Consider the following 15,058-nt stretch of genomic DNA (forward strand, 5'->3'; position numbering starts at 1 on the left):
GACTTCAAGAATTTCAAGATCTGGAAACTGCCCCGGACCCGGACCTGGCACCCACGTGACGTGTTAATTGATTTAAAGTTTCTGACGCCAAAAGACCGCGTCTTTTCGCGCATCACAATGCGAGGGATAAATAAAAAAAAGAGGAAGCACTTAACTTAAATAGGGATGAACAAAAGAGGATACCCCATTGTTCAGCCAGCCATCTGCATTTTTGAACTGGTCCTGATTTGTATAGTATTCCTTGTTGGCAAGGGCTGGCAGGCAGCAGCAGGATTTCCTTCCTGGGAGCGAGCGCGGCTGTTTGACCCTTTTTTTGTTGAAAGGGTGATTAATCAATCGACTGTGCCTGGGACAACAACAGCTTGGACCTCCTCTTTGCGACCTCCTCCTTGACCTTGTCTTGTATCCAGCAGTGCTTGCTCGGTGTTTGGCGTGAAAGATAAACAATCCAATCGCAACTTCCTTCCTCTTTTTTCTTCAGATTTCTCCACACAGCTTACACCGACTTTGAGCTTGTCTGTGCCTTCGTTGTCTTGTCAACGACGGCCCTTTTTCTCCCTCTCTCACTCTTCGACTTTGACTTTTTTTTTTCTTTTTCACTTTGACCTTTTGATCTCGACTTTGCGTTGAGGAATCGAAAAATCTCACGACTTTATACAATATTACTTTCTGTAGCCCTTTTGAGGGGAGGGGGGGTTATCTCCAGCAACAATAGCTTCTTTATCAAGGACTCTCCCTCGACACTTTTTCACCTTTACAACCTCTTTGTTTTCTTCTTCCCTTCTTCACCGACTACTATTACTCCGTCTCCGCCGACATATCCCAGCAACGACTCCACCACAACCTCACCGTCACCGCCTTCTTGTCCTCACCACAAACCCACCTCGATCAATCCCTTCCTTTTTCGCCTCTTCTCTTCTCACAATGTCGACCCTCAAACGCAAAGCCGGTGCCCAAACAGGTGGAGCCGACGCGAAAAAGGTCAAGCAAGGAAGCATTATGTCTTTCTTCGGGAGCTCCCCGGCGGCGAAACCGTCAGCTACCAACAGCTCCGGCCTCCCCACCACCCCCAACTCATCCTTCACCGCGCCCACCGACCCAGCCGCCGCGAGGTTTGACAAGGACAAATGGGTGGCCACCCTGACGCCAGAGCAGAAAAGGCTGCTGCAGCTCGAGATTGACACCCTTGACGAGAGCTGGCTGGTGCACCTGAAGGATGAAATCGTCACAAAGGAGTTTTTGGATCTAAAGAGGTTTTTGGAGAGGGAGTATGCTGCTGGAAAAAAGATTTTTCCCCCAAAGGAGGATATTTACTCTTGGTATTGTTTCCCCCCTCTTTCCTTCATCCCCATCCATCCCTTGCTAACGTTATAATGATCACAGGTCCCGACACACCCCCTTCACAACCACACGGATTGTAATTCTCGGTCAAGACCCCTACCACAACCACAACCAAGCCCACGGTCTGGCGTTCAGTGTCCTCCCCCCTACTCCTGCGCCCCCTTCGTTGAAAAACATATATACCTGCCTCGGGAAAGACTACCCCTCGTTCAACCCGCCCCCCAACAAGGCCGGGCTGTTGACTCCCTGGGCCAAACGTGGGGTTCTCATGCTCAACACGTGCCTTACCGTCCGCGCTCACGAGGCAAACTCGCATTCCAACCGCGGCTGGGAAAAGTTTACGCAAAAGTGCATTGATCTCGTCGCCGCCAAGCGAACAACGGGAGTGGTTTTTTTGGCGTGGGGCACACCGGCTGGGAAGAGGGTGCTAAAGGTTGATCAGAAGAGGCATCTGGTGCTGAAGAGTGTGCACCCTTCTCCGCTGAGCGCGTCGAGGGGTTTTTTTCAGTGTGGGCACTTTAGGAAGGCGAATGAGTGGCTTGGGGAGAGGTATGGGTTGAAGGGGAGGGTGGACTGGGCGCTGAATGAGGGGGAGAGTGTCTTGGAGAGTGACGAGCCGAGTCCGAGGCCGAGGGTGGAGAAGGGGGAGGTGGCGAAACGGGTGGAGGAGGTGGTGAGGGGGGCGGTTATGGGACGGAGGGTGGATTTGAATGAGATTGCTAGGGGGTTGAGTAGGAGTCCGAAGGGGGGGAGTTGTTCGCCAAAGGAGGAGAAGGAGAAGAAGAAGGAGGAGGAGGTGGAGGGGGATGATGATGGGGAGAATGTGGATCCGGGGGAGGAGGAGGAGTGGGATGCTTTGATGAGGGAGAAGGGGTTGTAAAGGGGAGGGGTTGTGGGTTGTTTTTAGTTTTTGAACGCCTTTGTTTTGCGGGAGGTGTTTTTGACAGAAAGGGTCAGGCTGGTGTGCTTTGTGAGCAGTGTTTAGGTGTTGGAGAGGGGGCCTTTTGACGGGGTGTATCAAGGTTGATGATATTCCCCCGGGCTGCGAGGTGTCCAACTTTTTGCTTTTTTTGCGGTCAGTTTTTGCAGGATTACTATGATGGAACACAAAGAATGATATATGGCATAAGGATGAAATTTGGCAAAGGAAACAGGGATGGGTTAGCATCGTATGGATGGACTTGTATGGATTTATGAAAAAGAGGAAGGAAATTTGACTTTCTCAGACCTTATGTTTTGGCGGGAAGTTGCTCGGCTGGGAATTCGAGCATATGGTGTTTGCTTTTGCGTGTTTTGTTACTCTGTTGGTTGTTTGGATATATATCTATCGAGGAGCGTTTGAGATGACCATCAATTTTTTTTCTAACATTGTTATTTTGATTTGCGGTTTCATTTTGTGGTTTTTATTTCTAGAGTCAAGTCAAGGCCAATGATTTCTCCCAAAAAGGCTGGGAAAGCCAAGTGCCACGCCACCAGCCAATCTTCCCATTTTCTAGCTCTGGTGTGGCCGCATATAGCGACGCCCGTGGCGGAGATTTCACCAGATATATTTCGCCCAGTGAGACATTCCATACAGTGGCATACTGCCCACCACACAAGTGCTGTACAACTCAGGGGCTTCAAGTGACAGCTTCCGGGGCAGTCAAAAGTGGCGTGTTCCAGCTTCTGTACTCTGTGTTCTGGTGCGCCCTGCTGTGTAAATACTCACTCGCCCCCCCTGAACCGATCGCAGAAAATACCACGCAGCCTCTCTGCATGCTCGAAAAAAAGCCATCCGAGAATTCGGTGGCGGTGTTTGGTGTTTCTTCCGTCAAAGCTGTAACTTGCTTCTTCGCAACTTGTGTAACCCAGCCGGTGATACCAACGGAAATTGAGCCGCCGCTGGTCTCAGGAGGTTGGCAACCGAATCTCTCGAATAAAGTGGACACACTTCTCTGGATCGGCCCGGCCCGAGTCCCGATAACGAATTCCCGATGCCGATGAGGTTCGAGTCTTCTTTAACAACCGTCCGGCATCGCTTCCGAGTCACGGTATCAGATGGTCAGATCAAAAACCATAGATCAGCTTTACCAGGTCGGCCGAAACGTTCCCTTGGTGATACTGTCCGGGAACTTTCACACCAAGAACGCAGACTTGATCGTTTCAGCAAACGAGTGAACGGAGGCACAACCGACGGGATGGTGCACGAGTAATGACCCCTCTGCATCTTTAATAATGACATCACTGTATTTGTTCCTGCATTTGTCGTCGAGTCTGTGCCATCCGCACCTGAGGGTTAGCGTGCCGGCAGATGTTGAGGCCTGCCCGGGGTATCCTATGCTGACGAGTACGGGGATGGTGCTGGAACAACATGAGAGCAGATCCCCTAAGTCTGAGAGCCGCAATTCCCGTACCACGGCGAGAAAATGGGGGTAACGGACAACATGTAGTCCCGGTGTTTACCTTGTGATGATAACAAGAACACATCAGGGTCTAAAAGAAGCTTACACCGGAAGAAGCCGAGTTCCTAGACAGGAAGGCGGCCTGCCTGAAGGAGAACTGTGATTGGCTGGGAGGCGGCGATCAAGGGTCTGGAGATCAAGCTGCGACATGGCCGATGTTGTCCGGGTCATGCCAGCTCTTGGGGAGAGTGGGGGGAGATAGCTCGGCAAGCTACGGGATCGCAGCATGGACTGGAAGCTTGCATCGAATTGCGAACGGATATCTGCGACGGCGCGAGAGTTACCGAGTCGACGGATGGCTGGGGTGTTGTTGATCGAGAACTTCACGGTAGCGAGGGCTAGTGTCTAGCGGGCTTTGAGCTCCATGTTGTAAAGCTGGCTGTAGGTATCACGAGCATGATGCCGTGCATGCTCGTCCGATCAAGATTTTTACTGTCAAGGGCCAAAGCGAGGGCTCTGCTGCTTCTTGACTGACAGCTTGCAGGCGAGCGCATGCAGGTCCAGTCCAGGGTGGTAGCATTCATGCGGGCATGCTCCGACATGCCGCTCCCCCTCCAACCACAACCCGGAGCTCAACATGCCCGAGTCGATAGCTGGGGAGCAGACAGTCAGTAGCCGTGTCTCAGTGCAATGCGTTTAGGTCTGGTTGGTTGCCCGAATGCCGGAGACATGGCGGTGATCGCACTCTTGTTCATGGAGGGAATGGCGTCGGGTTGACAGCGAAGCGTGCAGATGGAGCACTTTTTGCTGGCTGGAACCGTCCTATGGCCGGGCACCGAGAGACCAGCGCTGCCAACACAGATGCAGATTGGGAGCTTCCAACTTGTTTCTCGGCCAAGGTTAGCTCATCGTCAACCAATGAAGCTGATGTGTGTTGTCACTCCCCGGATCGTGCGGAGGAGCAGTATCATCAGTCCATGACGAGCGGTTGGACAGAGAGGGCAGCCCCACCCCCAACGCTTTCCAGTGATATTCCGCATCGGCCAGAGGATGGAGTACAGACAACGGCGAACATCTCCCCGGTGGAGGTGGAGGTTTGTCTGGTAAGGTAGTCTGGGGTGCTGCAGGTCGGTGTAAGTGAGCCGAGCAGTGGATGTCTTGTACCTACATCAAGTGCCGAGCGAGCCATGTTCATCTCAAGGGTACCACAGAGGGGTCGCGGCCAGCGGATGTGGTCGAGGAGGCGTGTGTGTGCGTGTGTGTGTATGTATTGGAATATTTGACATTTTGGGAGTAGTTCTCTGGCGACTTATGAACTCCCACGTGTGCGGGATTCGGGATATTCTTATTAAAGAATAAAAAAAATGCTGGAGACAAAAAGATGCCCAGTCAAGAGTCAGGATGGCCAGTCTCGAATTTCAGCGGAGCCAGGATGAAACAAGGGAATGAGATCACGGAGGCACAACAACAGGCAGGTACCCTGTGAGCAACCCCCACTTGTCACGAACGTCGCCGCGTCGGGCACAACTCCAGGAGGGAGCGACTCAGCCTGGCACCCAATCTTCAAGGCTAGAGATCCATGAGGACACCCCAACCTCAAACCGTAAAAACAGCCCGTCTCTCTCCCTGAAGGAAAAGCCAGTTGGCTCATTCATCATCTGTGCCTGGAGGTACTACACAGTGGATGAGAAAAAGAGGGAGCGCCGCGGCTCATTTAAAAGAATCAAGCGCCCGGGGCCCGGAACACAGCTTCACTTTCACACCTGAGAAATATAATATTCGGTCCTGGTCTGTTCCTGAACGGGCTTGCAGCAAATCGTTAGCAATTGCAGCTCGACACAGCAACTAAACCTAATTCAGCCTGTCACCCAAGACACAAGGTCACTTTTGGCCCACGTCCCCGCGAAACGCTACTTTGATCAAGAACCCACGCGCCCTCCCGACCCAGTGAAGCAATTTCCTGGGGGCCTGCTCGACCCGGCCGCCATCACAGTTCCAGCGCCCCTGAAGAACAGCTCGCCGCCCGCCTGAAAGACAGAGAGTGGAAGACAATCGTCTCTTTTCCATTCTCACCATTTCAACATTCTCAGTCAAATTCTCCTTCTCCGAGCACTCATTTTGCCTCTCTCTTTTGATACCTGATACCTTAGATACCCTGGCCACCTCAGCCTTGCTGTTTAGCGGGACGTACTGCCCAATCGAGACACCACCACCACCACACCCCCCCAGACCGCCGCCAATTGCTCTCTCGCTCACCCACTCAGCTGTGAGCTCGCCGACCAAATAAATATTTCTTTTTTTTTCTCTTCTTCCAAAAGATAGCATATTTTACGCCAGCTCCCGCCGTCCACCCACCGTCTTTTCTTCCCCGCTCAACCCAGTTTTCGACCATTGAATGTTTCGGTCTTCCACTCCTGACCCTCCAAAATCCAAGACACGCTTCTGGAACAAGATGCCGAGTCTTTTCTCCCGCCTCAAGGGCAAGGACGGGAAGAAATCCAAAAAGGACCAGCTCGATCTCGACGACCAATTAGCAAAGAAACCACGATGGGAGGGCGACGCCTGGGCTCGCAAGACGGTCGACCCTGAGGAGGTGGAGGAATTGCTTCGATTTTCTACAGAAGAGCTCAAGGCGCGAGGTACGATGACATCAATTTCGGCACTGCTGCTGCTGCGCCCGCCCTCCACTCCCCCATCAATTCGCTAACGGTTAGCTTGCAGCTCTCGATCTTCCCTTTTTACTACTTCCCTTCCGACCAACGTCGGACCCGAGTGCTGTTCGCACCTTTGTGCGACACTTTTTCGGCAACAGAGATGGCGCCCAAACACTGTATGGAGAGGCATTGGCGCAGGAGCTGCGCATGACGGAGCCCATGGTACGACTGAAACAGAGTTGAGGGTGGTGCTGGTTTGAGACTCGATACTGATTTTGTGGCACAGGTTATCTCGGGCGTTGTGAAATGGTGCTGGAGCAGACTTCCGGGCGGTGTGGTAGGGTGGGATTCTTATGAGTTGTTCAGCCTTGGAGAGCAAGACTCGAACCTGGCCAGAGACTCTTTCAAGACCTTTATTCCGCTCAGCTTTGAGAAGAGAAAGGCGCAGGCGCAAATCGTCTTTCACTTTTTCGACCTGCTGTCGGCAGTTGCCGCCCACGGGAAGACGAACGGGTTCGGCGGGCGCAAGCTCTCACGGATGGCTGCATGGTGGGCTTTCGAGCAGACCGAAGCCGACAGGGCCAATGGGTTCGAGGGCGCGTACAAGGCGTGGCTCAAGGCTGCCGATGCTACAAGCCATCTTTTCTTTGCATACCTCAGATCCCTCGCGCCAGAACCAGTGGTTGGCGGCATTTCGCTGCTACCCATGTCGTTGCAGAAGCTTCTCCAGGAGACCGAATACCCGCCGCAGAGGCCCCATCTCTTGCAAACATCTACTTACAGGGTTGCCATGATAGTCGATACTGTTTCACCAACACCGTTTGCCCTCTTGAGACGAGCCAACCACTTCCAATACCGCGACGACGACCGAGCTTTGAAGCAGTGGTCTGAATACGAGGATCCCATCAAGGCCCTGACCGAGGAGTGCGTCAGAGTTCTTCGGGCCATCTCGGCCGCGAACCAGTCACACGCCGTTTCGAGTTCGAAACACTCGACCAGTCTTCGTGACGCTTCGTGGTCTCGATTTGAGGACATTGGGTTTGCGAGTGCTCTGGAGGAGGAAGACGAATTGGACGACTCGCTGGCAGTTCAACGCCGACAGCAGGGAATGCGGAACACGCCCGCCTCTGGCAACGACTTGGGACGGCCAACAACACCATCCTGGGCCGACTTTTTGTCTTCGGGTTTCGTTGACGAGAAGAACAACACGAGCCACTTGCTGCCGCCTGACAAGGTCCTTCCCCCCATCGAGACGAACCTCCGCCAACGCAGCTCGCAGTCCCACAGACCGAGACTCGAGAACGAAACCCATCTTGAACCTGGCGAGCTCGCTAGCATCACCCGCTTCGATCTTGATGATGCTTTCTGGTGGGTTTGGCTGACCAGTTTGGCTCCTGAGGAGACTTCGGAAAGGAAGTCTACTTTTGGGCGCTGTGCCGTGATTGAGACTATTATTCGAGATGGTCGCTGGTTGGTCATGGAGGAAATCGTCAAGGGCGCTGCCCCTGATCCGGCCGAGGGAGCCTACATTGCGGAGAAGAAGGGCTTCTTCAGTTGGACCCGCCGTTCCAAGACTTCTGGCCTGAACAGGAGAAAGTCGACCGCAGGAAAGCATGCTTTGGAAAAGAGCGATAATTACCTGAACACGAGCTCCACCATGGGCTTCAGCAAGACCAGCATTGGCCCTGACCAGCAAGCCAAGATTCAGGCAGCTGCGCAACAGCTCCAGGCCCAGGAGAGGCAAAAGACCCAACCCCAGGCCGTGGAGCGGAGGGGGAGGAGCGATGCCGACTACATGCACGAGAAGACCAACAGCGTCTTCACACTGCAGGCGAGCATCCTTAATGAGGCGTCTCCGGCTGTCAAGTGGGCGAACAAGTATGACAAGGACGCGATTAGAGAGGCCTATTTGGCAGATAACAGCGCCGGCCGTGGCGGTAGCACAGCTTCTAGCGTCAACGGAACCACTCCTCCTGCTGCAAATGGCAATGAGCGTCCTCCTCAGCCACCTCCCAAGTCAACACCGCAACCTCAACCTGCCCCGATCACTATCCCCGCACCCGCTACTGTTACTCCTCGGACAGAAACGCCGACCCCAGAGACGCCCAGGGCCACAGAGAAGGAGCTGGAAGCACCCAAAGATGTCCACCCTGTCGAACGGGTATCTGACGGTGGAGGTCGTAGCACGCCTGCGCCTCCACCCAAGCCCAAGGATCAGGTCGCCAACGTCACTAGCATGGAGTTGACTCGTGAGCAAATGGTTTCGCCCGAGCCCGATAGCCCGGAGAGGAAGCAGAATAAGCTGCAGAAGGAATTATCTAAGAGTCCCACTGCTACCGGCGGCTTTAGGAAACTGTTTGGTCGTGCTAGGAGGTCATCCAAGGTGCCTGATAGCGCTCCCGAGCAGCTCAACACCATGCTTGCTTCCCCAACAGCTGCCGCTGCCGCTGCCCCCGTTAAGGCCGTCGCCCCTGAGCAACCTCCGAAGCAGGAAACTCCTCAGCCATTGCCCCCCAAGGTTGAGCCGGCTACGGCCCTTCCTGCTCGCAAGGCGGTTCCTCCCGCGGCGGCTCCTGCTGCCGCCCCAGCTCCCGCCCCAGTGGCTGCTGCTCCTGAGCCTCAGACCGAACCCACCTATGAGCCGTCTGTTCATGAGGATGTGTCCCGCGTCAACACCCGGGATGCTGCCGCTGCCAGCGAGGAGTTCTCCCGCTTTGATCAGGGACCTCTCCTTGACCAGCCCGCGTTTGTTCCGGATGAAGAGGACACCGACACTGATGATGCCGTGCCCCCTCCTATCGCCCGGCACTCGTCCCGCTCCCCTCTGCCATCGCCTGCGTTGCCACAAGCTCCCAAGCAACAGGCACCCGCACCTGCACCTGCGCCAGCTAAGCGTCAGCTTCCAGCGCCGGCGCCCGCCGTACCCGAGGCGATGGATCGCTGGGCTCAGATTCGTAAGAACGCTGCTGAGCGCGCGGCCCAGCGTGGCCCAGCTTCTCCTGCCTCTCCACCGCCGCCAGTATCGCCAGAGATGCGGAGACCTGCTCCCAGGTTCGCCAGAAAGGACGAGACCGATGGGGACACCAGCGGTGAAGAGAGTAAGTTCTTTTTGTGCCCACCAACCATGATTGAATCCAACTAACGGTCTGTTCCAGCTATCGAGTCCCGGGTAGCCCGCATCAAGGCTAGAGTGGCCGAGTTGACCAGTAATCAGGAAGGCATGGGCGGACCAGGTGCTCGCTCACCACCGCCTCCGATTCGTCGTTAGGAGCGATACAGTTGCGGTTTTCCAATCAGATCTCGGCGAAAAGATACAGAGGCTGCTTCTCGAGAGCGGAGGGCCTCGTTAATGAATCGCCAGTATCTTTATTACTTGACATGATTTTCACTGTCAACGCCAACATGAAACCCTATAGAGAACGGACAGAGAGGGGTGGGGGTGACAACAAAAGCAAAAAAGCGAAATTTTCTTGTCAAGATTTTGAGGTGGCATTTTTTGGTGTACACACACACACACACACACACACACACACACGGACACACACAGCCACACACATTATTACCCAGTCATGTTCATTGCTTTTTTTTTCCTTTTTTTTTCTGCAGACTATTACCCCCAGGCCTTGTTGTTTTTTCTGCTCTTGCAAAGTCTTTTGCTGTTGCTGCTGCTGCTGTTGTTGTTATTATTTGCTTTGTTGTTTTTTTCTGATGGTGTGTTGTTGTGTGTGGGATACCCGTTTGTCTTTAATGTTTGAGAGGGACAGAATTTCAAAAGGGGGGAAAGGGGAGCGAGGGGCAGAAGAGGGAGAGGGATTTTGCAAGGTTTAGTTGTATGAAAGTAATATACCACTTTTGATGTTTTGTTCTTTTGTGTGTTTAAACCTGCTTGTTCTTTTGGCTTTTTTTTGGGGCGATTTTAATGGGGGGGTTCATTGTTATACTATTACCGTTCTGCGGCGTATGATACCACCGTATATGATACTTTTTGTTCAATCTGGAAGAGTCAAAGATGGGTAGTTTTTGGGGGTTGGGATAAATGGTAATGTTCTTCTCTTCTTCACACGGGATGCTATGTTGGGAGGTGAGACATTTCAACTGGAGGGGTTGAATATATCTTGGTAACGTTCTCAAGCCGCGACTTGGCATGCCAGAGAGAGAGAGAGTGGGTGACTGATCGCCACGCGGGGGGGTAAGTGGTTGAGTCTGTTGTTGCAAGGAAGTTGAGTGCAAGTCCATTTCTACATGTGGCAGGGTTCGCAGTGGTGTGGGTGGGTGGGTGGTGCTTTCTTGAGAGGTTGGGCAGTGCCAGACGTTTGCTCCTTATCTCGAGTAAGTACAGAATCACCACTGCACCTACCGAAGAGTATGTGTGTACCGGAAGATTTTGGCTTGATATACTATGTATACCCGACTTTGGCGGCATAAACGTTTTTGCACATCTCCCGAAGATATGGGGGAGGGAGTAGGTGGTCGGTAGATCGGAGGTAGTTACAAGCTTTTGGTGATCTTCAGGGCAGGATGTGATCGTCGATGGACCGGATTGACATCAACAAACACCAATCGCAGAAGAAGAGGTTATCGCCGGACGGTTTAAAGAATGGGGAGATCATTTGTCTGCTGGGTTTTGGATATTGCGACTCTGCCGGAGCTTCTCCCGCGGGGTTATAGTAGGGGGTCTGAAGTATAGTGCTCATACCACCTTGCTCGGTGCTGGGACCCGTGAGGATTTCGACTTTGTCTAACGATTCTCCTAGGTTCCGTTGTACAGTATCCAACCTCACTTCGATCAGGTACCCAGTTCATGTTTCGACGGCCCGGTCATCCCGATCAGAAACTGGGAAGGAAAAGAGTTCCAATCTCATTCATCTCAGGCTAAAGATAGGTTTTTGTGTCTGGATCAATGACACCGTCGGATGTCGACGAAGAATGTGGGACAGGATCGGTCTGGAGCAGGTTTCTCTCGCGCGCTTTCATATTTCAAACGAGGCGAAAGTTCCCATCCCTTCCTTGGTGTGCCCAGAAGATCTAGAATGTGGCCGTCGACATTCCTTACCGGTTCTACGCTGAACCTACATTCCTTTGCCCTCAAAGACTTGACGCGTGGGTTGCTTTAAAACCACCTACCTTCACATCACCTCCAGTCCTTTCTGTGTCAGCAGATTTTGAGAGGGTAGGTTGAAAATGTTGACCACAGCTACGATCCTCGTCCCCTTTTTGCTTGGTGGATTCCAAGTCGTGAAGGCGGCACCGAAGCAGGTTATTCAGTTGAGTCCGCAGGAGGGGCTGGAGATTGTGTGCAATGCGGGGAGGTCTACGACGGTGACGGTTACGAGGACGGTGGAGGTTGCGAGGACGGTTTCGGTGATGGTTACCACGGGTGCACCGCAGGCTTCGGTTGGGGTGGTACGGAGTAGCTCCGGCTTGAGGGTGGTGTCGAGTAGTTCGAGGACTGGGACGGCGCCGCCGAGTACTGCTGGGTCTGTTGTTGGGGGTGGGGGTGGGAATGGGACGGGGTTTAGGAATGCGGTTTATTTTACGAATTGGTGAGTTCTTATCAACAATGAGTGGAGAGGGAAGGGGGCTAATGGTGAATAGGGGCATCTACGGCAACAACTTCCAGCCCCAGGACTTGCCGGCCGACAGGATCACACATGTGCTGTATTCGTTTGCGGATATTGCTTCTAATGGGGAGGTGTAGGTTTCTTATCTTTTCACATGCACAAGAAAACCGAGAACGCGGGCTAAGTGATCAACACACAGATTCTCCTCAGACACCTACTCCGACCTCGAAAAGCGCTACCCGACCGACTCCTGGAACGACCAAGGCAACAACGCCTACGGCTGCGTCAAGCAGATGTACCTCCTCAAGAAGAAGCACCGCCAGCTCAAGGTGCTGCTTTCCATCGGCGGGTGGACGTACTCTCCCAAATTCGCCCCCGTGGCTGCCACCGCCGCTGGCCGCAAAAGGTTTTGCTCTTCGGCGGTGAAGCTGGTCCAAGACTGGGGGTTTGACGGGTTGGATATCGACTGGGAGTATCCCGCCTCTGCGACCGAAGCCGCTGATTTTGTTTCGCTGCTGAAAGAGTGCAGAGAGGCCTTGGATGACTACTCTGCCAAGCACGCAAAGGGGTATCACATGCCTATTACTATTGCTTGTCCGGCGGGTCCGACGCATTATGGCCAGATGGATATCCCACGGATGGATAAGTATATTGACGCGTGGCATCTTATGGCGTATGACTATGCCGGGTCGTGGGATAGTGTGTCCGGGCATCAGAGCAATGTTTTCCTTAGCACGACTAATCCGGACTCTACAAAATTCTCGACGGAGAAGGCGGTGAATGATTATGTGGCCAAGGGGGTCGCGCCGGGGAAGATTGTGCTGGGACTGCCGCTTTATGGGAGGGGGTTTGAGGCTACGAGTGGGCCGGGGAGGCCGTATAATGGGATTGGCGAGGGGTCGGCGCAGGCGGGGATTTGGAATTATAAGGATTTGCCTAGGCCGGGGGCGAAAGAGTTTTGGGATGAGCAGGCGGTTGCGGCGTGGAGTTTTGATGAGAGGAAGCAGGAGTTTATTAGTTATGATACGGTTAGGAGTGCGGTGGAGAAGGTGAAGTATTTGAAGGGGAAGGGGTTGGGGGGGACGGTGTTTTGGGAGGCGGCGGGGGATAAGGTGAGGGAGGAGGAGAGTTTGGTGAGGACGGTGGTGAGGGAGTTTGGGGGGACGAATAAGTTGGCGGGGGCTTTGAACTTGTTGAGTTATCCAGTTAGTGAGTACGATAATATTAGGGCGGGAATGCCTTGAAAGGGGGTTGTGATGGGTGGGTTGGGTGGTGTTTTGTTTTGCAATTTTGTACATATTGGTTTGTTTTTTTGGTTCGGGACGTTTACCACTTCTTGTCTCTCGTTTTAAGACACCTTGTCTGGCTTCGGTTTCATGTTGGAGTTTGTATTGCTCTTCTTCTTTTGCAATTTTTTGGCTTGATACTATAGCAATACGGCCATCTTTGATGATGAATAGATTCCAGGTTTCCTTGACTTCATCACCGCCTGTCTGCTATCCAGCGTCCACATTCCTTCTTCCATTATATATCAGCGACTCATTTACACCAGTCAAAGCACGGCGACTCCTCATGGCCCGATTTTTTCGTCTTGACTTCGTTGTTATCGTCACGATAGAACCCGAGGTCTTTGCAGTCCTGGCTCACGTCCAAGTCGGCGATAGGACATTGGAGTACAAGGAGTGCTGACTCGGCTTCGGGGATCTTTGGTGAACTGATCAGGGCAAAAGCTTGACCGGTGCCCCTCACCAACAGAGCGAGTGCCGCAATCAACCACCAGGTAAGATGAAAAGTGTGTGAGATATTTCTGGCTAAACAAGTGTGCTAAGTCAAGTGGAGGCATACCTTCATGTTTTTGATGGAGTTTTGCCTCAGTCTTCGTCAGATTTAGTGGCAAGGCTGTTGATTGACCGACTTGGACTGGATGAATTCACGTAGTGGAAAGGAACAAAGCTGCTGTTATACCTCCAGGCCGCAGTATCACACCAACTCGGTCCCGGCAACCTTTTTTCGGAGCACAGTAACCTCAAGTAATGTTGCATACATCGTCGTCCAAGTGGTTACAATGTTTCATGATATTTCCCCAGAGTCAGGTTACTCCTCAATGATATTTTCTCATGCTCAAGTTACAGAATGTACAACGCTAGGCCCCTTTCTTCACAAACGAACACACTTGCACCATTCAAAGCAAGGTGACTCTCCAAACCCAGCTTCGACGGCTTGAACCGACCCATCGTCTTCGCAGTAGAAGCCGTAGTCTTCACATTCTTTGGCCACATTCAAGTCTGCAACGGGGCAGTCAAGATGGCCTAGCTGCTCGTCGGGTGTTGTTGTAGCATCGGGGGTGGCTGGGAGGGCAAGGCCTACTGCTGCGAGGGCAAGTATAGCGAGGGTGGTGAGCTGAGAGGTGTTAGTATTTATCTTGATATCTGAAACTAGGTAGAATCATGCCTTCATGGTTGGTGACTGTTGGGGGTGCTCGATGACGGTTGATGGTAGGTTTGAGTGTAGGAAGGCATTGGGGTGATTGGGATAGATTGGGTGCTTGAAAGCTATGAAGATTGTGCAATATGTTCTGCTTGTTTTATACCTATCTAGCACCCCTCATGTGTAATCAGGCCTCCAAATTTCATGGAATGTTCGTTGGAATACCAAGAGAACACCTGATGTCTTGAATCCTACATCCCCTGGAATCTTATGATGACGAAGCTCATGATAATCAACCGAATTCCTCTCCAAACTTGAAACCACTTCTCCACGGAGCTTAGCAGAACCCCGAGGCTGAAGACACCTAGGGCTCACCTTCGCATCTCAACCCGCGAACGAGCGAGCCAATAGCCAGATCTTTCCTTTGTACCTCCCCGTTCTCGTCACAATTTGAGGTACATGACTATTTCCCATCTAGGTGATACCCCCAAGATCTCAACCTTCCACGACTTCCATCGCAGAAATTATTTCCTATCAGGATCCCAGTAAGTCTGGCATCTGCAATAAAGACAGCAAAGCGAGCCGACAGTCTCATCTATCATCTTGACCGCGCCATCGCTATCGCAATAGAATCCTATCCTAGCGCAGCTTTCGGTTGTGCTGGTGGGGATTGATGAGCAGTCGAGGTCATATC

The 15,058-nt window shown here is 52.8% G+C and overlaps 3 protein-coding genes across 3 annotated transcripts; all 3 read left to right on the forward strand.

Moving 5' to 3' along the window:
- The first annotated feature begins 37 nt into the window (after nt 1-37).
- UNG1 (uracil DNA glycosylase) lies at nt 38-2,750 on the forward strand. Its single transcript, XM_062907474.1, has 2 exons — nt 38-1,319; nt 1,384-2,750. The coding sequence occupies exons 1-2, from the start codon at nt 925-927 to the stop codon at nt 2,219-2,221; spliced, it is 1,233 nt and encodes a 410-aa protein (XP_062770426.1). The 5' UTR covers nt 38-924; the 3' UTR covers nt 2,222-2,750.
- A 1,808-nt stretch (nt 2,751-4,558) lies between these two features.
- QC763_108870 (uncharacterized protein) lies at nt 4,559-9,644 on the forward strand (the record flags this gene model as incomplete). Its single annotated transcript, XM_062907475.1, has 4 exons — nt 4,559-6,361; nt 6,444-6,598; nt 6,663-9,474; nt 9,532-9,644. The coding sequence occupies exons 1-4, from the start codon at nt 6,118-6,120 to the stop codon at nt 9,642-9,644; spliced, it is 3,324 nt and encodes a 1,107-aa protein (XP_062770427.1). The 5' UTR covers nt 4,559-6,117.
- Nucleotides 9,645-11,557: 1,913 nt separating this feature from the next.
- On the forward strand, nt 11,558-13,181 carry CHT4_1 (Chitinase 4; the record flags this gene model as incomplete). The annotated part of the gene is made up of 3 exons (XM_062907476.1): nt 11,558-11,919; nt 11,972-12,070; nt 12,137-13,181. The coding sequence occupies 3 exons, from the start codon at nt 11,558-11,560 to the stop codon at nt 13,179-13,181; spliced, it is 1,506 nt and encodes a 501-aa protein (XP_062770428.1).
- Between the last annotated feature and the right edge of the window lie 1,877 nt (nt 13,182-15,058).

This window comes from Podospora pseudopauciseta, chromosome 1 (assembly GCF_035222475.1).
Source record: "Podospora pseudopauciseta strain CBS 411.78 chromosome 1, whole genome shotgun sequence".
NCBI lineage: Eukaryota > Fungi > Ascomycota > Sordariomycetes > Sordariales > Podosporaceae > Podospora > Podospora pseudopauciseta.

Bases quoted from the DNA above. Each gene is read 5' to 3' on its own strand.
- UNG1 (XM_062907474.1), top strand. From the start codon at position 925: ATGTCGACCCTCAAACGCAAAGCCGGTGCCCAAACAGGTGGAGCCGAC. The intron at 1,320-1,383 runs GTATTGTTTCCC...TAATGATCACAG, and splicing joins AAGGAGGATATTTACTCTTG to GTCCCGACACACCCCCTTCA.